At 42.5% G+C, this 25124-nt stretch overlaps 1 protein-coding gene across 3 annotated transcripts; it reads right to left on the bottom strand.

Annotated features, from left to right (window-relative positions):
* Positions 1-1093: 1093 nt before the first annotated feature.
* Positions 1094-23089, bottom strand: EXOC8 (exocyst complex component 8). 3 transcript variants are annotated; one of them, XM_076070298.1, is made up of 18 exons: positions 22847-23089; positions 21739-21894; positions 20390-20485; positions 19538-19638; positions 18252-18394; positions 17748-17827; positions 16908-16981; positions 16403-16514; positions 15146-15292; positions 14189-14240; positions 13338-13476; positions 12639-12819; positions 11897-12027; positions 11238-11357; positions 10002-10202; positions 9043-9210; positions 6907-7022; positions 1094-2909 (listed from the first exon to the last, which is right to left on the bottom strand). In XM_076070298.1, the coding sequence occupies exons 1-17, from the start codon at positions 22905-22907 to the stop codon at positions 6915-6917; spliced, it is 2070 nt and encodes a 689-aa protein (XP_075926413.1). In that variant the 5' UTR covers positions 22908-23089; the 3' UTR covers positions 1094-2909; positions 6907-6914. The 3 variants fall into 3 exon arrangements, with proteins under 3 accessions (XP_075926413.1, XP_032818161.1, XP_032818160.1); XM_032962270.2 differs by having other exon boundaries at positions 6912-7022; XM_032962269.2 differs by lacking the exon at positions 6907-7022.
* Between the last annotated feature and the right edge of the window lie 2035 nt (positions 23090-25124).

The following is a 25124-nucleotide window of genomic DNA, read 5'->3' as shown; positions in this document are numbered from 1 at the left end:
GCAATGTAACTGTACGTCAAAAAACTATAGTAGTCATGTTAAATATTTCTGCGGCGTAACTTTGCATTTAACACGAATTAAATGTAACCTGCCGAACGCACTTTAAGTTATACAGGTCGTATTTTTTTATGACCGAGACGATACGAGGGCATCTCGTGAAGACGGTATATGTAGCACAACAAGTGGTTAAAGGCGCATTGACATTTTCCATTAAAAACGGAACATTACGTACATGTTAACATCTTTACGACACGCGAATCACGGCTGTATAAAATATTGACGTGCAATTCATGCGCAATGCAACCAAGATTACGAAGACGATGCAAGAACACATCGTATCAGAACAAGCCACAGCGCGCAGCACACAAATGGCAAAATTCAAAGCGTAACACTTACGGGGGGCGATAGCAGTCACGAGCAGCGTCTTGTCATACAGCGTTCGCGATCGCCGGCTTTTAGAGTTTTAGACGTGGGTGACTGCAACGTCACCAGTGCAAGCTGACCCCACCAACTATCCTTAAATATCAAGGGCCCTGTATTGATCCGTCAAGCACCCCTTCGTCAAAGCAGCATCCTGCACTGCAGCCCTCTCTGTCCATTTGCTCTTCAAGATCGGTGTTACGAAATAATACAAGCTCTGGTTGTGTCCACATGTATAGAAACATGTGTTCCAGTCCATCAGTCTTATTTATTGGATTTCCAGACCAATATTATCAAGCGGTATATAAGCATATTCTGAACTGGTTTCAACCTTCTAAGCTCATCCTGCAGTCATGCTTGTTAAATAAATGCTGCTGGAATTATCAGATATTGGCAGTCACTCCATGTAAACTATGGTACCCGGTGTAACACAATGTCAGCTGTAATACAGATATATTTATTTAAATACTGCAATAATACCAGCATCCATAAAAACACACAACAGTGATAACTGTCCATGAATGAAGGAAGCTGAAAATGTTTAAAACCATCTTGAGCTTGCCTTTAGGATTTAAAAACATACAATATTAAAAACAAATTGTATGTAAAGCAATTCCAAGGAACTTAGATTGAAATGCAGTCATTAAACTCATCACATGACAGGCAGTCACAATTAGTGGTTTACATGTTTATTTAACAATAACAAATTACACGTGTTAATTTTCAGTGTTAACTTAGGTTATAATTTGCGTGTGCAGAACTCATAAAAATGTTAACAAGACATATCAGTGTAGCTACATTACATGATGTATTGGGAGTTTACACACAATATACAAGCACAGTTCTACGAAACCTGTAATGTAATTGTTAAAGTCAGTACAACACATGGGACATCAAACATCGAATGGCAAGAACGTTTCCGTAAAACATTCCAATCATGACATTTGCATGAAGAATACAATGAGCGTGAGTGTTGAAGCAACGTGAAATGCAACTTGAGGAGTGAACCATGCATGTTGAACTTATTTCCACCGTACGTAGCCCACCGTGCTAATCGGAGGTGCCGTATATTATAAAACAGCTCACTTGTCAAATTAAAAGTGCTCGCGTGTTTTTTGAATTTCAAATTCTAAATGGCAATTTTGGGATGTTTTCAGATTTTTTTGATCGTTTACATTATCTACCAATGTTAAATGTTCTTGTGCCACATGACACCACTTTTGGCAGGCAGCAAAAGTAGTCATGTGATTATTGTCACTTCCAGTTTTTTAAGCAATCCGAATAATACATCATTTGGATCCAACTTCAAATCTAGATTATAATTGGGATCGTTCGAAATTTCATACTCAAGGCACCATTTTCATATTTTTGATCAATCTGAAAATCGGCAGCACGTACCAATATCATACGACACTCTTTTCAAAGGCTTTTTTCTGTCATTCCACAAAAGAACGCGAGAGCCAAAAGGAGATCAGGCAAGAGCAGTACAGAAAAAGCGATAAAAAAATCACTTTCACGAACACTAGTTTGTTTTTTTGAGGGCGTGAACTGAAAATATCAGCGATCATAGCCCCACTGTCACCTGCCACTCCGAGCGCAACAGAAAGAGTGGATATCAGAGAGTGCACACCAAATGTTTGGACAAGGCAAACAGAGTGGGAATTGCATACCATTTATCAGGTATCCATTGTGGGCAATGGGAAACAAATGTACACATGGCCATGCTAGAGAGTTGATAACGAAGGTGATGTTGAAACTAGCATTTGTGATTGCGATATACTTACGAACTAACGTGGCTAAAAAGACACAAGCATGAAAAGGTAGAACCAACTGGTGGATGTTCAGCCCAACTTTCAATGTTTACCAATCAATATGCTCAAATGATGTATAATACAGCTTCATACCAATACACATTTATACTGAATTGGTCAGCATAAAACGCAGCAAAAATATGATTGGGAGAGATGACAAGAACTGCAACTCTGAGAATAACCTCTCTATGTCAGCATCTGATTTCTATCACAAACATGTATTTTCTATGTTTTGTTTAGACCCATGGTTAGGTTCCCAAAACCTAGCAGTGTTGAACCAAAGCAGCTCACTGCTCCTGCTAGGATGACTACAAGTGCACATGTCAATTTCTTGGGCATGCGATAAATACATTTAGCATTTCGTAATTTCCAGTACTTCAGGAACTACAAAACTCCAGCCCAAAGTTATGCTCTTACAGGTCCCGAGTATACAAAGTAAAGTGTGACATTACACGACTGTTGCTTAGCAAATGCAGATAACTGGAACAGTGGGCAGGATGGACTGGAGTTAAGAATTACAGCAACCAAGCCGCTCCTTCAACTACCTAATGGGATCAGCCGGCGAGTTCCTCACACATCCGACGTTGTGCTACTTGGGTTGACGTTCTGGAAGGACGGGAGCTTCAACATTTCCTTGTGCAGCTCCAGCAGCTGCTTGGCTGGAAGCCCAACTGTCTCCTGTTGACAGGAACGAAGAGTAAACAAGTTAGACGTCCAAGCCCATCAACAAATTGGCCTTCTAGACCAATGTTTTACAGCAGCACTTGTTTAAAGGAAGACCACCTCGCCCCCCCCCCCCCTTCCACCAAACACAAAGAGAAGCGTTATCTTGAATGTGCACGCTTAAGTCACGTGTCCCAGGCTGCCATTTGAAGCGACGTTTTGAGAAAAAAAACAAGCAATTTTTAAGTCATGGTTTATGTGCCGCCGAAAAACTCTCATGGTATCGCTGCAGAGACCTCGAATAAAAATGCACGACGTTAGGTCATTGGGACATTACAGATGTTCCTTAGCGACATAACCGACTGCAGCTTTAACAACGAGTTTCTCATTAACGACGCTTCTAACTCATGCGAGACAGCCCGGGACGCACAGCCTCGTTACTTGTCTACAAGATCGGAGTTGTTGTTTTTTATTATGATTTTGGTTGATATTTTTTTGAAGACAAACCGCAGAATGGCTTCGACCTCATTGAGTCACATAGTGTTACATCATGAAGCAATTTCTCAGAGTCTCGTCCGCCACATCATGCTGACGAAACTCATAGAAGGCTAAACAGCTCCAGGATTTGGCCTCGTTTAAACAAGCGCTGTTGGTTAACAATAGTCTCAAAAGTACCATGGTTGATGAAATTAAATGTTCTTCTAGATTTAAAATGAAAGAGACCCTTCCCTCTAACTTTTTGTTACTCAGAATTATTGCTCACTTTAGTTATCCAATAAAGGGAGCGGTGGCCCGAGTTCTATTCCCTGTCACGGCTAACACTGGTGGTGCGTGATACCTGAACTGGTCCTACACCTCCGCTTCACAAACAAGCACTGACCAGCATGGTGAAGTTTGGCTAAACAGCCCTGGTGATGGGCACGGCGTGGAGATTGTTGTATTCATCCGGGAGTGGATTTATGTTGGGCTGTAAATTTACATGATTATATTTAGCAAAATTACTGCAGTGTTAAGTGCCTCGCACAAGTCCTCTGTTGACCCTGCAACATTCATGAGGATTCTGAAATAAAAACTATGGTCAGGTGTTGTCTTGCATTAGTGTTACGAGAATGGCGAGGTCTGGCTCCAGTTTCAAAGTTAACTGGCCCTACAGTACAAAAATAAAACTTTACGTGTATTTTATGCAATAAGTCTCATGAATATAAAAAATGTGGTACAGTTTCAGCACAGTCCCTGGAAAAAAACGTGTCAGAGTGAAAATTGTGAGTGTTAGTGACCTGGATGGAAAAAAATGAGTGGGTATTAGTAAAACAAAAACATGCACAGTAAACATGAGAGGACATAAATTAGTTGACAGAATTAATCAGGGTATTAGTATAATTAATTTAAGATGGAAGGCCAATTTGTTAAGGATTAAAACAGCATTATATTTACAGAAAAATAATAAATTTTCTGGAAAATGTATTTGCTGTTTTACGTCTTTACAATTTGACCAAAATAATCAAACCCCTGTAAGGTGTATGTCTGCTGCATACAACAGATTCATATTTAGATGACACATAGGCATGCAAAAAAAGACTAAGTCAGGAACACACTGCCGTTTGTGTACACATTTGGATGCATACACATTTGATTGTGTAAATATCATATGCACCAAGTGAACCGACTGATTAGCATACTGTCAACAAGACAACCCTACAATTGAACCTTATGGCTGTACCCCAGGGTACCATAGTACCCTGGCTCTCGCATAATGTCCGTGATGCAGTCATTTTTAGTCTGTTGATGGTCGGCGATGCGGCGATCGACTCATCTCGGCGAGCTGTACACGATGCACCACCACGGTGCGTGCGAGCGTTCGGGGTTTCAGCGCAATCGTCCTCGCTACGTTTCGACATCGCGGAGTAGCACTGATGTCGGATTGATTGGTACCCCAGTCGCAGAGTTAAGTACACCCCTGGAAAAAATAGTGTCCCAGAACTAAAATATTTTATTGCCTCGGCAATTTTGTATTATTTGGTACCCATACCGAGTACTTCCAGGCATTCAAGAACATTGGTTACATTTATGTTATTAGGCACAATTACTCATTCCTGGTAAATATATCAATGATGGTCAAAAGGGTTGACTACATTATCTTAGAAATATGTCCGAGTGTCCAATAAAATAACATTAATTCAATACAGTAGAGTTCTGTATCAATAAATACGTACAAAGTGTATTAATGTGCATAATGCACGTCAACAAATTATACATGTAACATAAAGTAATCCTACTTAGCAAAAATAATCCAAGTACATTCATACAAAAGGTGCACGAAAATCACTCAATCGCTATTTTTTCTTTCTTTCTCTCTCCAAAACTCAATCGCAATTTGATCAAAGCTCCTTTACAATAGAACACAAGCCGAAAAAAAAAATAGGTCCGCTACGTTTCAGGGGGAGCATATCAACGAGACGATCACCCACACCCCCCCTCCCTTAAGAGGCGAGCACCATCATGGGGGCTGCCTGCGCTGGAGCGCGTGTGTCAACATACTCGAATTGAAGAGGGGACAACCAACGAGGCCCTCGTTTGCGGTAAAAGCCCGGCTTTGCGCGAGCTGTCCGTGCGGGGAGTGCCACTCAGCGCATCCCCGCGCAAGCGGCCGCTTGTTTGTGGACAGGGCGGCTCAGCAAATCCCTCTTCATTGAGAGGCTCACCAGTCATCGCCAACGCGTGGACAACCGTCGCCGCGCCACTCGAATTAAATATTTAAACTCCTTTTTTTTTTCCTGCGCTTCGTGGATTCTTGCGCGCTTAGGTATAGGTTGTAATTCAAAAGTCGAAGTGATTTTCTGCTCAAATGAGAACAGAGGCACGAGTGCCCAACTCTTGTATATAGCCCTTAGCCAGTGATGTAAATTCCCCATTCCTATGGCGGGGGCAGGTCTACTCATAGGACAACCATTGATGAGTTTTCTATGAAGTGGTACTTATTTTATTAATCCCAGCAGGATGATGGGATTAGTCAAACCCCCAAAAAAGGTTTAAACTCACAGCCTTCAGCATTAATAATATAACAGAATTACAGCAGGAAATGTGTAACGGCAGATTAAGTTCATTGTTTAAACTTACACACTGGTAGTGTTAACAACATAGAGGGTAAGCACTACAAGTTTTGTTGATAATAACCATTGATTCATAACATAATAGCGAACCTTTAAATAATTCTGAAAACTTAATTCAAAGACGTACACATTTTACAATATGACACAATAATGCATTGTATTTGTTACTTTAACACTAATATATTTTATAACCATTAATCCTCCACTTAATTTCCTTTTATACTCAATGGCCGTATTTCCTGTTTGTAACGATGATCATTGCTAACAACGCCTTTGCTGAATAAAGGTACAGTAGAAAAAACAGGTGTACAAACCATCACTGATCTCAGTAACACAAAAATATGTACGTATGAGTATCCAGTAGAGGACTCTGGACACTTTTTTATTGGCTTTCGCGTCACACTCGTCAGTAAAGGTACCTGGAATATGTACCTGGAATTGTTGTATATCTGGATTTAGCATCGATATCCTCCAAATACAATGTTTGTGGGGCTTAGTAAATTTTATTGTTCAGGCATTGTCAGAAAAGGTTTGGGGGTGCAGAAATTCAAACGGTTTGTTTTTGAATTTTAAAACGTAGCTTTATACTTGGCATGACCCGAATGTTAAATGTAATACAAATAAATGACAACTAAAAAAGCCAGGCAATATGCCTCCTTCCCATAACTGTCCACAAGAAATGTATTCTAACACATCCCATGACCCACATGGAATTCTGGGACTGCAAGATTACAGCCGCAATGGCAGTTAGTTCACCACGTACACAATTATTTGCAGTCATTGGATGATAAAGAAAAAGCACCCGCCACCAAGAGCGCACACAGTAGACGAGATTTCCCTCCACCAGGAAAACGAGTACATCAGTAAAGTGAGGACAACGCACAACCCCCACTCCTCGGCACCTTACTGGTCACACGAGAGAGTTGAGGCTCTCTGGGTTAACACGGGGCTTTGAGCCGGCCTTGGTCATATCCTTCCTGAGCTCGGCCAGCTGACGAGCTGGCTTCCTGGCCCCTTCCTGGTGGGAGAGGTGCGTCGTGGGGAGCAACGTCAACGATTCGGTGGCTATCGCAGCCTGACCTGGGTGCAAGCTTCAAGCAGCAGTGGAGGAACATACAGATCCTCCGGTTTTTCTCTTCACATTTTAGAAACATGCATCTAGAGTATTTGGCTGCTATAAATTCCCACATAAGCCACTTCGTTGAGCTATCATTTGTGGCCAAGGTCACTTCTGAAAAAGAGCTACATAGCTCAGTGGGCCTTTCGTGGTAAAATAAAAAGTTTAGTTTATAGCTGGCTGTCGGCCAGATTTGGCTGGAGACTCCATTTCACAATTCAATTCAAATGCATTATATATCGTGCCTTATCATGACAATTACAATCTCAAAGCACTTTGCAAGATTACAACGATAAGGCCCACAGCCACATGGAAATGTCTATCTGGTGACGTGATGCTGACGGCAAAATCAAGAGTTTAATTGTGGTGGGGGAAAAAAGTGAAAACAACACAAACAGCCTGGCATGGCAGATTATTTGTTTTTCTCCAATAATTAAAATGAGGAAGGCTTTGGTTATAATTGTTCAAACATCATTGATACAATTTAAACATATTTTCTAAATGTTTACCATTATTTCATGCATGTTTAAAAAACAAACTTTAAATTGTGATGGCCAAATGTCACAATGCATTGCAATATAGAATACAAACGCCACCAGGTTGCAATAAATATAACCAAAACGTTATTTCTTGACTTAATGCTTTCGTGACTGCAGGAATTCATATTATTTGGGTCTTTCGGTAAAGTCATGTAGACAGTTATAATAGGGTTTTTTCCCCTTTTTATGGCAACAAAACTGAAACCTTTTTTACAAGGATTCATGTCTGCATTAACCACAATGCCTGCAGTCAAAATGCTAAACAAAAAACATACTATGATAATATATGCATTGTCCTTGAAACTTATTGGTCCACACCATATTAGGTTCAAAGAAAATAACAAAAATAACGAAAAAACTACGACGTTTCGATCGCAACGCAAGCGGTCGTCATCAGGAGGATCACCGCTTGCGTTGCGATCAAAAAGTCGTAGTTTTTGTTTTTTTCTTTGAACTTATCTACATGACTTTACCGAAAGATCCAAAGAAAACGTTATTTGTTGTTGACAATTGATGAACATCTTTCTTGGATACCTGCAGGTTTAAACGTTTAAATCGGCATTTCATTGATTTATTGCCTTGGAACATAAATCCAAAGCCAATACAATGCATACAAATCTTGATGAAACAGATGTTCTGCTTCACGATGCACTCAACACATCAACACTTGATGCGCGCACACACTTATCACACACACTCGGCCTGTGTGTCCCTTCAGGAGTAGCTGAGCAAGGATGACTGGCAAAAAACGAACGATATCCCAATTACTGGCACTCCATGGAACTAGAACTCCACGTATTAAAATGCTGATCAATACCGCTGGGCTATCCGGGTTCGGTTTCAGCTCAGACAGGGAGAATGTACTCATACTTGATCGATGAATTTGTGCAAGAACCGTCTGCAGACATCAAACTACAGTGAGTGTGATGTATCAGTGTAAATCCCTTTATGTTAATATTACATACATTTAAGTGCCTCGTCACGGCTGAAGGGGTGGCACAATAATTAGCGCACTTCTTTCGGAAAGCAGTGACCCGAGTTTGACACCTGGCGATGGCTAACATCAGTGCTGAGCGATATCTGAATCAGTCCCGAGCTGCCCTTTACCAACCCGGCATTGACCAAGAGTGACGTACGGTAAAATAACCCCCACGACCCGCAGGGCTCGTGATGCCCTCGTACAGCAGTGGATTGACAAAAGGGCTGAAAATGGATACGCGTAACTGCTGCATGGCAATTGAGGCATTTTCTGTAGTGAAATAAGTGTCCGCCAACACATGAATGGGGTACACAGGACTAAGCCACGCCACTGCATTCACACAACACAAGCAGATTCAACTTTTCCAGCGCGCGCCCTGCGAGCGGTCATGCGCAGCGCTCACCTCGAAACGGTGCTCGATGCGAGGCAGGATTGTCTCCAGGAGGAAGGAGGCGTTGTGCCGAATGAACTTCTTCTTCTCGGGCTCCTGCTCGCAGCGCAGGCTGTAGTCCACATGCTGCACAGCCACCAGGATGATCTCGATCAGACCATCCACCAGGACCATGTGCAGCTGCCACACAAAAAGGACGGCGGTTTGCAAAGTTAAACCCTGGGGTGGCCGGCTGGCTCAAGAGGGCTAACGCAATGTCATGGATACTACTGAGACGACTGGGTTTCAGATATGGGCAATCGCGTATGATCAAAGCGAGTGTTGTAAGGTTGATGTTCTAAGCCAGGTTTCTCAAGAATACCGAGTCTCAGCCCACCCAATAAATAATGACTGCATAAACAAAAAAACCCCATCATAAAATGTCGTGTTTCACACAATTTGGCTTATTCCAGCCGAAAATTGCAATTTCAGTTTAACTGACAAATATCATCAACCTTCCCTACAGGGCATAGGTGTGCCACTATTGTGATTAAATACGCCTATTGAAGTGGTTTTCGAGAGTTGGGTGATGTCATCATCTGAGGTTGTTTTCTGACAGGTTTGTGCACTGCTGTGGGAGTTTTATTCTCATGTCGTGTTTTATTTACATTACATGAGGATAGCACAATTGGAACTGGGCAAAACATTAGATGAGAGATATAAAGTCCTACACATAGATGGAAAAAAATAGTAATAATCTCAGGTATGCTGACAGTCATGATGACATTATTACAAATGCAATTTTATGTATTATGAGCATAAGAATAGGATCGATGCAGGTAGAAATGGATTGGATTAACTGATGCTTCAATACATACCAAAAATTTCAAAAATAAACTGACAGCTGCCTGTGTGGAATACATAAATTGCATCTAAATACGAGTGCAATGGGGCCGATAGCCATGTGGCTGCACTGTTTGCAGTGTCAGTACTTCGGCCATGTAGAGTTTGAGTCCGTCCTCCAAGAAGGACAGCAGCTGTTTCGTGAACGCCACGATAGTGTAGCTGAGATTGACCCAGCAATCTTGGCCTGTGTACTGGGAGAAGTTCGAGATTCCACTGGACATCATTTCATCCTTCAGTTTCTGCAGGGCTTGTGGAGTCATCAAGTTCATCTGCCTCCACATTTCCTCCTATGAAAAAGGAAAAAAACGTAACGCATTGTAAACATGTTGCACGTTAAGACCATTTTTGTCGTATGGGCTGTTTGGCGCTTCTCATTTTATCACAGAGATAGTCTGCTCAGGTAAGTTTTCAGGCAGATATGGTTTAGTAATTAGAGGTTAATTTGGAATGTTCGGATAAAATCTAAATCAGCCATCATCGATTGTTTTCAATTACTTCCTTACAGTGCTAGAGGCAATAGGGAAACATTGGTTTTCAAAATGGCTGCTTGTAATGGCAAGCACAATGAGACATATGTTATGAATTATTTGACAATGGGTCAAATAAATATTGGAAAAACAGACTACAAAAGACGATATCAATCGTGAAATAATACATGAGTACTTGCAGAGTAAAACCATTAAACTAAATGTACACAAATTTGAAAGAACCAAGAATATGAATTTGAAATAAAGTATATTGGATTTTTTTATTGAAAAAAAATGCACAATTTGTTGACGGTGGTGGAACAATCAGGGAGACAATGTGAGATATCCCAGTGTAGAAAATTAATAAACTAAATCACAACCAATAGCCAATTAAAAAAAATAAGTTTTTATACTTCGTTTGCAAAACAGGTGATTAGGTGAGCGATTTAAGATGCAGCAAAAAATATCTACCAAACACATGTTACAATTGAAACAATTGCATAAATGATGATGCTAAATTCCATAGGTGTGTTTTGATATTTGTGGTCACTGCATCGCACGCTTTTTATATGCGCTTCTTCGGCCGTCTGGAACGCTCTTCCTTCCAATATTAGGCCACTGGATTGAAAACTAATTTCTCTAGAACTGCTTTTTTTGTTTAGTTTGTTGTCCTTCCCCCACACGCCCAAATAGCACAGTTGGCTACATACGGTGCAAAAGAAGTTCAACATCCATACATTCTGCTGGGGGCACCAACAAAGCCAAATATTGTTCAGGAAGACAATTTTCTTTTGCTGTTATCCGAGATGCAGAATCAACGCAAGCTGAGAGAGTGGCACACAGCAATCCCCTTACCGAGTTTCGGTGCTTGGTCGCCTCAATGATGATGTCCTTGTAGCTTTGAAGGGCAGCCTTCATGTCCTTGAACAGCAGAGACTGCAGCGTGAAGGTGAGATCCAGCCCAATCTCACTGAGCTGCACGCCACAGGGAACGCACGCAACAACGCATGCGTTCAATTAAATGTGCTCCTTACAGGAAGAATATGCTGAATTTATAATTCAATTATCAGGTTATAATAACCATTATGACGCCATTTACTCCAGAAGACATTTTGCGATGCAAAATGTAATTGGTGATAGATATTTAATTATTGCACTTATACAAACAATTGGTCAGGAAACAGTGATATTTTTTTAACGAACAATATGATTATCGTGGACATTATATTGTATAATGCAGAGTATGACCATATTGCGGTAACTCTGGCTGAGACCAGCAACTCTCAATACTTGGGAACTTGGTTTAATCATAACAAAATAAATAAGCATACGTTTCCTTTACACATCAGCCGAACAGCCACACAGCCTTCTGGGAGTGCATAATTTCAGTAGCATAGATTTCAAAGCAATCAAACTCTGGAGGGGTTTCTTAGGTGGCTATCTGGTTTAAATCCAAGATTCTCAGCCCATTGTGCCACTGAGAGCATCTCTAGAAACATCGTTATTCTCTGTACCTTTTCGCAATGCCTCTTAGCCACGGCCACGCACTCAGCTACAGTGGAGAGGCTCTCCTTGCTGTCAAACACCTGTTTGCTGAACGCCCCAGCGAACATCTTCATCGCAGAGCGTGACCACACCACAAAAGCTGAAACGTGGAAATTACATTTGTTTTTCAGCTTAGACACTCATGACCTTTCAACAAGAATTAGGTTTAAGAAAAAAGCATACTTAAATGACAAATGGAGTATTGCTAGCTTTGCATATTTAATTGAGTGTTTTTGTAATGCAGACCTTTTGAAGATTACAGAGAGCGAAACCCTTTGTCACAAACAAATACAACACCACCCATTTTGTGGTCTAACACCGTTTGAGACGAGGCTTAAAAGAAAGCTGTCTCTGGTGTGGACCAATCAGTTTCAAGGACAATGCATATATTATCAGTGTGTTTTTTTGTTTGCATTCTGACCGCTAGTATTGTGGTTAATGCGCACATGATTCGTTGTAAAAAAAGGTTTCAGTTTTGTTGCCAGAAAAAAATGGAAAAAACCTATTCTTATATTTTGGTCCCATGATGCTGTATATGATGCTGTACATTTGTGGACTCAAACACGGGGAAGTGCGTTCGTAGAGCATTTCACTAACCACTGCGACACTGCCCCTCTTAGTTTCAAACAAACAAAAAGACAACACTCTTTCATGACGACAGAATGAAAAACCGGAGGAAACCGGGTGCGGCAGCCGACGTGGTGGCCGTACACGAGTAGCAGCCAGAGTCGGCAGCGAAATCCCGCTCGAACTCGCGGGCCGTGTCCAGCAGGCTGGTGAAGAACACGTTACAGAGCTTGTTGATGTAGAGCAGTGTGGAGCCCTCGATGCGCAGCTGCCGCGTCGCCGTGTGCACCGCTGCCTCGCGGTTCTTTAGGAAGAGCTCGCACGCCTGCGGCCCCGGGGGAAAAGAGAATACTTTTTTTTTACGACAAATACGACACAGGGGTGGTGTTTGTTACGAGGACTTGTAGAGGTGAGCGGGTGGCTCAAAGGGTTTGAACCGCCACCGCTGAGATCCTGGGTTAGAATGCAGCCAGCCACCCTTGATGAAACTAGTTTCTCAAGTGTAGAAAAGTAGACTGTCTCAGCCCAGTCATAAATAACTGGACGATAAACTATAAAAAAAAAATGTTGTTCATTTGTCCAATTCCACATCTGAACATTTATGTTTAAGTTTTATTTACACGTGAAAAAAAACTCTTTGCATTGCAAAGAGTATATAAAAGGCATACCCTGAGCGAGGATATAGGAAAATATTCGAGCGACTTTAGAAGTTGCTGAGAAATCTGCCGTGACCATTCCCCGACACAGGGTGGTGCACTGCTAGGTGTGGCATTCCAAATAGGAATGCCTTTGCCTCATGGCATGGAATAGCGCAAGTGAACTGTGGGACATAATGGCAGAGACCTTAGTTGACTGGCCGAGGCGGATGAGCTGGCAGACAGCGCGCCGTGTTGCTCTTGGGCCACCCCTCAGTGATCGGTCGGGCGACAGTTCAAACACCAGCACGTCTGTCAGCTGTTTCACCCGCTCCTCAACCTTCGCCCTAAATCGTGCACAACACACACACAATGAGTCTAGACCCATCGTTATCATGTACATAATCTAGGGGCAAGTGTTGTTAGAGAGGACCCTTTAACAAAAAAAAGAGCCGCAGGCTGAGGTGGTAGAGTTAGCATCGTGCCCGACTTCATGTCTTCCTGGTACCAATGACGGCACAGTGGTTAGTGGACTGCATTATGATCTCAGCGACCCGAGTTTGATTCTCGGCCACAGTTAACATTAGTGGCTAGAAATATCCCAAACAATTCCGGACGAATACCCCTGGATAAACAACCCTATGATCAACACCATGTTATGCAGCATTCATCCGGCAGTGGATTGGCAAAGGACTGAAAAGATCTCAGGAGAACCATCATACTTTCCGATACTAATAGCAAACAGTTATAGAGCACGTTACACGATAACTATTCACTGAAAATATTAGCTTATTTATATACCTATTTAGTGAGCAATTTATGTTGGATGGCGGCTATTTCAACATTGATGCGTGGTTTGCCTACTAACTTTCAAAACTAAGTGCTTCTGCCAGGCTTTTCCAACATGTGACTTGCACTCTTTATCTGTTGGACACAACCACCCTTTTATCTGTTGGGAACATCTATGGAATGCTTGCATCACAACAATTTGCATTAATATTTGGCCGCAAGTCAATGCAGCCAATTGCATTTCCTTGGCAACGTGAATGTCACACTCACCTTAGCTGTTTTACAGGCAGAGTGGTGGGCTTGTCTTTCAAATACACTTTAACTGCAGGGAATAAGAATAAAAATGACAAATAATAGTAGGGCTCTGTATTCTCTCATGTAGGTTTAGTACACGTGTAGGCTAACACCATCAGGTTCATATTCATTGCATTTACAACAAAATATTTGGCAAGAGCAACATGCCTGTGCCCACTTTGGATATAATTAAACAATTACAGGAGGGCTTCGCAAGACATTTCCTCAAATTGCATAGTATATACTAGTTGCATGGTATACACGTATCACAAACACAACACTAATAGCATCTGTTGTACTCAATTCCAAGTAACGTTACATTAAATCACAAACAGATAATGTTTGGGCTGCTGCTGTATGCACTTTGAAAAACACAGAACCGAGACTGAATGTATTAGCTCACATTCCTAATGTGTACGTTTATTTGTACACAAGTTTTGAACATTTCCATGCACACCAAAGTAAACGAAAACTATTTTTATTTAACCAGATTATGCCCGCTGAGCTATACAACTCTTTTTCAGAAGCAACCTGGCCACAAATGATAGCCCAACGAAGTGGCTTATCACGTGGAAATGTATAGCAGCCAAATACTTGAATCACATGTTTCTAAATGTGGAGAGAAAAACCGAAGGCCCTGGAGAAAATTCCACGCGACCATGGGGAGAACATGCAAACTCCAAATATACAGGGGTTAAAAGGTTTGGATCAACCTTAATCCACAACCTCCTGTATAACAGGTGAGGTAGGTAACATCTCACCACTGTGGCGATTTGACTGCGTTCCAGTCGAATCCCCTCATAAAATTGAGAGTCTCTTAATAAACTGGCCTACCAACTTTTTCGACATATGCTTGAGCACCATTAACAATGCAGTGCCTTTACTTTTCGCAGGAAAGGCTTGCGTTGAAGGTTCTGGCTAAGTGCGACTCACGTTTATCCAGGAGGTCGACCGCCCCCTCAAAGTCGCGCTGGGCAATGCACACGTCCAGGTCTTCAGGCAGCTCCTGAATCCACTCGAGGGATAGGTTCACTGCCTCCTCCTGCGTTGGACTCTCCGCCGGCTCGTCAACCTCGAAAGCTGGAGGAAATTGTGGGTGTTGAAATAATGGAGAGGGAACACAACACACACACACGCATGGTCATAGTCACACAAGGCAGTAGCCAGGAATATAAACTTAGCGACTCACTGTCAAAGGTTAACATAGAGGTCGTTATGGCCAATGATACTGATGGTACCACCCCTCATTGTTGACTAATGTTTTGGGTTAATGGGATAGAATCCAATGTACAGTAGCCATGTAAAATCTGCTCTTACAGTATCCCAGGATCTGGCTTTAGGCCTTCACTTTGTCAAAAAGTTGATTCAACCTTCAATGAACATTCTTACTCTCTCAACATTGCCATTATTTGTCTGTAAGTTGTCCGCTTGTTTACCAACTTCTGGGTGCCCACTCCAATGCATGCCTCGGTAACCTGCCCTTCTCCATCCTGCACGTTTATCACCCGCATCTACCCCCTTCCCCTGACAGCATCTTCTATGCTTCCTTGTTATCCTCTATTATTATTATTATTATTTTCTTCTGAAGTTATAATTAGCTGTGTGTATATTTATAACCTTTCTGTAAGACCAACATAGAGTCGTAATGGTGAACCCTGCTCATACAATTGTATTATTATATCTGTGGCATAAAAGGCATGGTATAAAACACGAATGCTTATGCATTCATAGTCAAGCGCAGGAGTGCAGTGGCACAAATTAACAGCCACACACCAATACAATAATACATGCCAAGCTACATATACACAAAACAAATACTCAAAACAATTGTTAATGAGACTGCCTTGAAAGTAAACATTTATAATAGGCAACGCTTCGAGCAACGGTCCTTCTTAGTAGCACATAACTGTGAAAAAGGGCCGTTGCCCATAAGGTCATCCATTGTTTCCTTTTATGGCAGTATTACTGACTAATGTGTTCATTTTGTCGTTAATTTTGCTGGTGCACCGCTGACAATGCAACATCACCAAATAATTTGTTCACTTGCACGCAATGATAAACAAGGGCATGACAAGGGCATAGTTACACACACAAACACGGACACGTTCAAATTACAACATATGTCTAGAAAACACGGTTAGGCTTTCGGCAACGTGCGTGGAACGGAATTTGTCGGGAGGCGAGACGTACGGTTCGCTGGCGAGTCAGGGGTTTTTGGAGACATGGGCCTCTCCTCCTTTTTCAGCTTGTCACTTGCAGCTTTGCTCTTCTTGGTCTCGTCTAGGATATCCAGCCACTCTTTCTGCGGAAGACATAAGAGACAAACACGTCACAATACGTACGCTGGGCCGTCTGGAATGCACAAAATGTATTTGTAGATAATTGTTTTCTCTGGCTATCACATGCAGGCTCAACATTAGTTATCATTAGACTGTCTGAAAGGTTTCAACTGAATTAAGCCTTACAAATGATGTCAAGCAATATTATTCCACTGCCACTGTTTTCAGAGACACATGGCGTCTTTGTTTCAGCTAAATTATGCGTCACCCTTTTTACAAGAAAGCACTTACACCTTAGACAACATGCCGAGCAGCTTGCTGTGATGATGTGTGATGCATCTTGGGTAAGATTATAAATGCACACTATGTTATACCATGCACTACTGATACTTGTACAGTGTTGAACAACAATCCACCTTTATTTTGATGTTTTCTGCTTGAAATATGCGGCAATCTGGGTATTTCATCACCTTGAACATGTCCTTCATGGCTACACAGGAGTGGAATAGTAACTGAATTAGGCTATCTTACAAGAACACAAAAGCTCAGTTATGCATTAATTATAAATATATGAATTCAAATCTGTTCTGTCAGTATCAACATTAACTTGTTCTGAAAACACCATCAACTTTGTATTGATGATTCCTCTAATGTGACGAAGAACAATGTAAGTTATAATAGGTATAGGTGTGTACATCCTATCTGCAAGGCCACTACAAGCCACAATGTTAAGTCGTTGTATTTCCCATCTTTGCTCTGAAAATTACACGCATTTTTAAACAGTGATGTTACTTTTTGATTTAAAGCTTTCGTGACTGCAGGGATTCATATTCTTGGTTCTATCGGTGAAGTCACGTAGAAGAGAAACAATAAAATAATATAGTGATATTATTGTTTCATCCTGTGTTACAATAAAAATAAATATTGCTCTTTTGAATGCCAAAATTATTTCCTTGTTAACGAAAATGTTAATTGACCATATTTTGTCAACAAAACTAGTTGCAGCAAAATACAATGTCAGAATTCACAATGAATCCCAAGAAATGGTGCATATTAAATGCATGACTCAAGTTTAGTCAACTCTCGCTTACACATGGATGTTGTTTGCAAATCAACTGTGCTTGTGAATAAAATTATCCGCATGCATGCTGGTTTAATTATCCGCTGTTCATCACTCTTCGATGGTCATTACCCTGGCTTATCAAGAATTGACTCTATGAGTGAATGAGCCTAGTGTGGCTTTGGGAAGTGCTTACGTCCATTATCCTTGACGTTGATGATGGCCAGGTCTCCAAGCTGGTAGAGGGAGTGGTAGCGGTAGCGGACAGCACCACGCCTGGGATTTAAAAAAAGAATGCACACAATGAGTTTGATTCACTACAATGAAACCCACTTCACAATCCACGTGTTGGTGAAATATTCTCTTTCATCATATCCTCGGGACAAAATCTACAGATGTCTCTTATTAACAAGATAAATCGCAAAGGCCATGTATTTCAGCTATTTTAACAAGACGTAAAATAGGCCCTGTATTCAGCCTTCGGTGAAGGTTTCCTGTAATTGACACGTGCATTACAGGCATTAAAGACTGCTGTGGGGATAACTCAGTTAGCAATAGTGGCCAGTGCTCCTTGCCTTCATTAACCCGCACTGATCGTCGTGGTCAAATAACTCCCATGATCTGCCACAGTGAAGGGAGGCCCTCATTTACACAAGACCCAAATTGTATTGCGATGCGTGCATTGTGTTGGCAGTGCAACCTGTTGGGCAGCCATGTGGCGATGAGGAGGCAGTCGTTCATGAGGAATGCGTGCACCCTCTGGATCTGGCTCATGGTCTCGGCGTCGTACTCCACCAGGTCCCCATTGTACACTAAGTATCGGCCAGGCGTCTCCATGATGTCCTGTGTTGCACACAAACAGGAATGGTTATTAGGTGTGGTATTTGCCTGCTATAAATTTCCACGTGATAAGCCACTTCGTTGAGCTATGATTTGTGGCCAGGTCGCATCTGAAAAAGAGCTATATAGCTGATCAGTGGGCCTTACCTGGTAAAATAAAATAGTAAGTTAAGAATGTTCATCATTACACTACTGTACCATTGTAACACAGTCTGGCTGCAGTGACACAGAAAGATAATTATTAATGTAAGGATTCACCATCCCAGAAATGCAGTGAATTTTCAAAATGATACGTTGTGATTCTATTCAAAGATCAATCTTATAGTTTGGTCTGGTTTTCACTGGAATGTAATTGATAAAATACATGAAAATAACAGCAAAGTAAGCTGAGAGGTACACCACTTCTTTCTCCCGTCCCTCTGGATTAAGAATGATGTTGACAATCGTCAGTTGCTCTGCTGGGTCTTCATGTGGCTCCACAGACCAATGTGGGAGGACAGTGCTGGCGACACTGGACGCAGAGCTACTTGCCCAGTAGCACTGATTTGAATGAAAGTTTTCAATCTTCGAACCCCATCTCCAACTACACAATACGATTTTTTTTTCTAAATCCTGCGAGCCCGCAATTATAGCGCAGTGCCATGTGCTGCTCGAATTTCAGTCGGGGATGTTAGCCCTTTGCAGATTCTGTTTCAGGGTGTCTGTGGAACGTTTCATCTGGCACCACCTAGCGGTCAAACAATTTAACCACGACGTGTCCAGTGATGTCACCTTTCAGAGGGTCATTCTCTAACATTGGAGTAATGCGGAGTGTTGCAGACAGACATTTCTCTCGTAAAATTATCATGAATGTACAACTGAAATAAAAATTCTAAATTCACTTTAAAAAGACCAAATCAGCTAGAAATAATCCCGTGTGATTCGTCAGGGCTTATGCAGACACCGAAAAAAATATATTAAAAAGATCATCTCTTATCACTTAGATCAATCTTACATTGTTATACTCGAAGTTCAAATCGATGATCTCAGAATTGCCGATTAACTAGCCAAACATTTCTCCATTAAACAACTCCAAATTCTCTGGTTTATTATATAAAATTACAATATTTTTTAATGTGGAAGAAAATCGTTGAAAAGTGGACATACCTTACAACCCTCAACCTTCTCCAGAAGGGTGGTAAGGGTCCTTTGCTTCACCTCTTCGGTCTCTTTGGGAAAAGCAGTCGGCTTCTCTTTGGCTGCTTCCTCTGTAAAATGAGCATCCAGGTCAGAAAACTACTGTCTGTACTGCATCCTACAGGCACCTCAAAGTTGGTATGTAGTTGGGTGTCTCACACAGGTTCCATTTCTAAAAGTATCGGTGTTGCAGCACATTGCCTATGACCAAATCACGCAAGAGTGCAACCCAACCTCAAATTTTGGAAGCTACGCCGATTCTGTAAAGTGCTTTGATGAGCGACAACCATGGATAAAACAGGTTCTATAGGTTGCTGCGGGGTTATATTGGCAGCAGTGCAGAAAATCTATTGTTGGACTCTACTATGCTCAAGTATACGGTCAAACAACCTCCACGAACTATACGGCGTGGGGAGGCCCTCGTCAGACAGTTGATTGGCAAAATGCACCTTGCATACACCGCATGACCCACCATTCGATGAGGTGCTGGACAAGAGGCAATCCATTGGTTGAGATGTACATTTGGAAATTCCAGTATAAAACCTACTTATCCTGCAACCCATGTTAACTGCCGTTTCCTCTCTGCAGAAAAAAACCATAGTATAGGAACCATTCTGAGAAATGCCAGTGTGGTATATCGTCATATATATCGTTCCAATTTCAAATGATGCACTTTACACCTCGACCGATCTGGATAATGACAATAATGACCAATGGTTATTGATGGTCCCAGATGCTGCTTCACGATAAAATCCATAAGAACCTTAATGCTAAATGCAGTGTGGTGTACGGGTCCTGGAATACAGCCCTGAATGTGCTCACCCTTATCGGTGGATAGCAGGAGCTGTGTGATGCTCTCCATAATGGTCTTCTGCTCTGTCAGGATGTGGCTGAGCTGGTACATCTCACTCTCCAGGTCTGCGCATATGTTGAGGTTAACACACCGTGCACATGCATCCATCATACAAAAACACTAATGCGTAAAAAAATCAGTCGGAAAATATTAAATGTCTCCATGATCAATGGGCAAATCGTAATTTGCATTTGCGGCCCAGAGCCACTTATTAAAATTCCAAATTGCTATGTCTGGTACCAGTCTCCCTATCAGAGCCTGAACATGAGTGCCAATGTAACACATTCCTGCGGAAGGAGCTGGTAGGAACATTCGGTTGCTCGGTCAATGGCCAGGGTCAACGGCGGCGTGGTGTATTCCGCAAATATGCCTGACTGCGAGGGCGGGCACAAGCCGGCGTGAGTAGGTTAAACATTGAGTTTTATAAGGGCACCACGGGGTGACCAGCCCCTCCACACCCAGACCCTCCCCACCCTCCCCTCTCCACTCAGCCCCACCCCTCCCATTTTTGGATGCACGATGGACAGACACAATAATCCCCTGTTGGCTGGTGTAACCAGGAGGTTCCTATCAGTATAAATGCCAGAATAGGAGACAGGCATCATTGTCTTCCAGTACATTAGCACTAATTTTATTTGCCTTAAATTCAGTCGACCCCGACTGGGATTTAAACGTACACCTTTCCAATTGTGAGTGTCAAATGCTAACCAGTGCCACATAGCTGGTATAAACCACAGTTCATTGACTGTAATTTACTCCATTGAGAAAAAACAATGGTCAGTCGAATTCAGTTTTGTGCCATGGTAACTGTGCAATATAGGCTTACTTCCATAAGAGTTTTGTTTAGGTTAGCTCATTACTAGTTCAGCACACCGTTGTGTTGGAGGGTTTATACTCCAACTCTCTGTTGGAGGCTTTACTTTCCAACACATCAGTGTGCTGTACTAGTAACGAATTAGCATGTTTTGTTTACTTGACAAACCTTACTAATTGGCTGTTGGGTGGAGGCGGGTTTAACGACACATTTAAATTTATGAGATCTAACCCAAAACAACTCTATTTTGGAAATTGGTCACGAAAGCCTACGTATTAAATAGGCTTACTTAACAACATATTTCGGTCTAATTGCGTGAACCTGGTTAAATAATAGAATACATAATACAAAAACACTATGCATAACGCAAATTGCATCCGAATGAATCTTCGGGTTTCAGGAACCCGAGCATTTTTGTAAATAAAATCTGGGCTCAAGCTTTCCACCAAATTAAATGTAATACACATCCAAAGCGATTGGATAAAAATGCTGCACAGAGGATACAAGAGATCTCCTTGGCGGTCTCAATGAACTGGTGGTAATTCTTGTAGACATTTTTCTTCAGGTTGAGGGCAGTTTCATCCGCAAGGTTTTGGATCCTCTGCCGATGTTCCTGAAGATCACGGTCAGCGTCCGAATGCTGAGACAGAGCCTTCACATCTGAAATGACAACGGAACTTGAGTACAACTTACCTTACTGATGATATCCAAGCAGCGACACACACACATGCGTGCTGTCTGCTCTAATTCAATAGGCAGACATGGTAGATTGCAAGGTCTCTCCCATACAGACCAATGTCACTGCACTTTTCACCTGGCGTGGGTAACAATTCTGCAATACGGTGCATGTAGTGTGATAGCCCCTTTGTCAATCCACAATTGGATGAGAGGGCCTCTCTTTCTGCCCACGCCACAACTGTGGATTTGGCTGCACTCCCCTCTGCTGCCCACAAAACAACCTTGTATCATATTCTTGGTTCTATCGGTAAAGTCACGTAGAAGGTAAACAATAAAAAAAAATAAAAATGTTTTATATTTTTATTATTTTAATAAAAATGTTTTATATTTGTATTATTTTATTGTTCCCCTTCTACGTGGTGACTTTACCGAAAGAACCAAGAATATGAATCCCTGCAGTCACGAAAGCTTTCAATCCAAATTCAACCTTATATCCGCCTACAAACACATGCTAAAACCTCCAAGCTCTATCCAGCCTCAAATCCGCTGAGCTTCAGAGACCGTACGAGACGGGCAATCAACCCGGGTGCAGTAACATCTGTCCCAGTCAAGCGGATGACCGCAGTCCTCTTAATAAAGCAATACCACAATATCCGTGGCCCCCACAGATATTAATAGGAATACAGCATTTGCATTCAAGCTGTACAAATGAATAGCATTATTATTATTAATGCAATAATGTCCTCTACATGGGCCAATGTTTCAGCACAATGCATAACGGAGCCAAAGTCGATCTTCTCACAATGCGCTACTAATTTGAATGTATCGAACCCGCAGATGATGGGCTGCGACAATTATAATCAGCATGACTGTAACCATAATTGGTAATACTTTGATGTGCGATGTTATTTGGTCGTAAGCGCCGCTCACTCACACTCCTGAGGGTCGAAGTTTGGCACTATGAGCTGCCGAGCCAACTTGGATGTCTCCGTCATGACTCGCGGTTTAAACCGATATCAATCACGACCCTGTAACAACACCGATGAGTACAATAATGATAATAATAACGATGAGGTAAACAAAACGTTAGCCGCAGCAAAAGGGCGCGCGAGAGAGACGAACACAGGAAGAGCACGAGCCGCGCCAGGGGCCTAAGTGCGCATGCGCGAATCGAATCCCGGCAGTTGACGTCGCGAATCGGAATCGATTCTTGTACGATGTGTTGTGTTGAGCGGTGGTGTAGCGGTTAGCGCGCTGCGCTGCGAACCTGGCGACCCGGGTTCGATTCCCGCCCACGGCACAACACCAGTGACTTTTTTTTATTTAAAGCTTTCTTGACTGCAGGGATTCATATTCTTGGTTCTTTCGGTAAAGTCACCACGTAGAAGGGAAACAATAAAATAATAAAAATATAAAACAATAAAATGCTCACGACGTTTGGACTGCAACACAAGCAATCATCATCAGGTGTGAAAACCACAGCACCTGATGATGATTGCTTGTGTTGCAGTGGACACGTCGTGAGAATGTTATTGTTTTATATTTTTATTATTTTATTGTTTCCCTTCTACGTGACTTTACCGAAAGAACCAAGAATATGAACACCAGTGACGATTATCTGAACCGGTCCTGGGCCTCCCCTAGGTCGACTCAGCCTCAAATGAGTACGAGGTGTGATGTGTAAAACATCGCCGCTAGGGAGACAAAGGCGGCCGGGCGTGGTGTTGGCCACCCACCCCCTCGTGTGCCGTACCGGCCTTCATAGGTGCTACTCGCTAACAACACTTGCCCCTACAGTCTGTTAAGGCTATATAAATAATAACATACGACGTTTCGATTGCAACACAAGCAATCATCATCAGGCACAAATGAAAGAGAAAACAAACCTAGTAAACTTAGACATATAATGCAGTACAACACAGAGAGTCGGCTAACACAACAGTCAACACCCTACCTGGTTAACGTTCTTCCAAAGTTGGCTCAATTTAAGAAAGAGATCAAACACAAAACCGGAGACACAGACAGACACAAGCAGAGAGACAACACAGACACACAGAGAGACACACAACATAGACACATAGACAGACACACAAGCAGAGAAAGATAACACAGAGACACAGACAGAGAGAGACACACACACAGGCACACAGAGAAACAACGCCTGTATCGAGGCCTGTACTGTTGGTCTCAGTCGACCTGTGACCTCCTGCTGGGTCTGCCCCGTGACCTCCTGCCAGCTGGCGTTCGACACTTCACGTGGCCTCAAGGTGCACCTAGCCTGGTACAAGCGTCGTGGTGATGTCACCGTCACTTAGTGGCGAATGGTGGTTGTTGTTGTTGGTCTGCTGGAACATCTTCGCCGGTTAGAAACATTTAGGCTGGCCTTCCTACGATCCATTATGGGTTTAACCAGGCTGGATTGTGTGAGGAGCTCAGAAATCCTTGAAAGATCTGGACAAAGTCCCATCGGTGAGCTCCTCGGTGCAGGCAAGGCTGCGTTGGTTGGATCTTGACTTAAAGCTTTCGCGACTGCAGGAATTCATATACTCTTTGGGTCTTTCAGTAAAGTCACGGAGAACACATTCCTGTGGAGAGAGCTGGTAGGAACGTCGGGTTGCTCGGTCAATGGTCAGGGTCAACAGCGGCACCACGTGGTGTATTCCGCAAATATGCCAGACTGTGAGGGCGGGCACAAGCCGGCATGAGTAGGTTAAACGTTGAGTTTTATAAGGGCACCACGGGGTGACCAGCCCCTCCCCACCCAGCCCCACCCCCCACCCAGCCCCTCCCCACCCAGCCCCTCTCCACCCAGCCCCACCCCTCCCATTTTTGAATGCACGACGGACGGACGGACACAATAATCCCCTGTGGGCTGGTGTAACCAGGAGGTTCTTACCAGTATGACTTCTATTCACTGTGGATTTGAAGCTTTCGTGACTGCAGGAATCCACTCATTGGTTCTTTCGCTAAAGTCACGTAAGTAGAAATAAAATAAAACAAATCACGACGTTTCGTTCGTAACGCAAGCGGCCGCTTGTGTTGCGATCGAAACGTCGTGATTTGTTTTATTTTATTTATATTCACTTGCAGTAAATTCCCGCTCCCATTTCTGACCGCTTAGTATCGTGCACACCTGGATTACCACCGACACTGTATAGGTCACACAGCATTCTCTTGTTTTATAAGGGCACCACGGGGTGACCAGCCCCTAC

The sequence above is a fragment of the Petromyzon marinus genome, chromosome 28 (assembly GCF_048934315.1).
Source record: "Petromyzon marinus isolate PM22_M1 ecotype Great Lakes invasive population chromosome 28, UKy_Petmar_22M1.pri1.0, whole genome shotgun sequence".
In the NCBI taxonomy this organism is placed as follows: domain Eukaryota; kingdom Metazoa; phylum Chordata; class Hyperoartia; order Petromyzontiformes; family Petromyzontidae; genus Petromyzon; species Petromyzon marinus.
The sequence above is the reverse complement of the archived record's forward strand: the minus strand, read 5'-3'. Positions and strand labels throughout refer to the sequence as shown.

What these genes read in the sequence shown, in the direction of transcription:
- EXOC8 (XM_076070298.1), bottom strand. Translation starts at nt 22,907, where the DNA reads ATGACGGAGACATCCAAGTTGGCTCGGCAGCTCATAGTGCCAAACTTC. An exon ending in CCTGCTATCCACCGATAAGG is followed by an intron (nt 19,639 to 20,389) that starts GTGAGCACATTC and finishes CTCATTTTACAG; the next exon opens with AGGAAGCAGCCAAAGAGAAG. An exon ending in AGAAGGTTGAGGGTTGTAAG is followed by an intron (nt 18,395 to 19,537) that starts GTATGTCCACTT and finishes TGTGCAACACAG; the next exon opens with GACATCATGGAGACGCCTGG.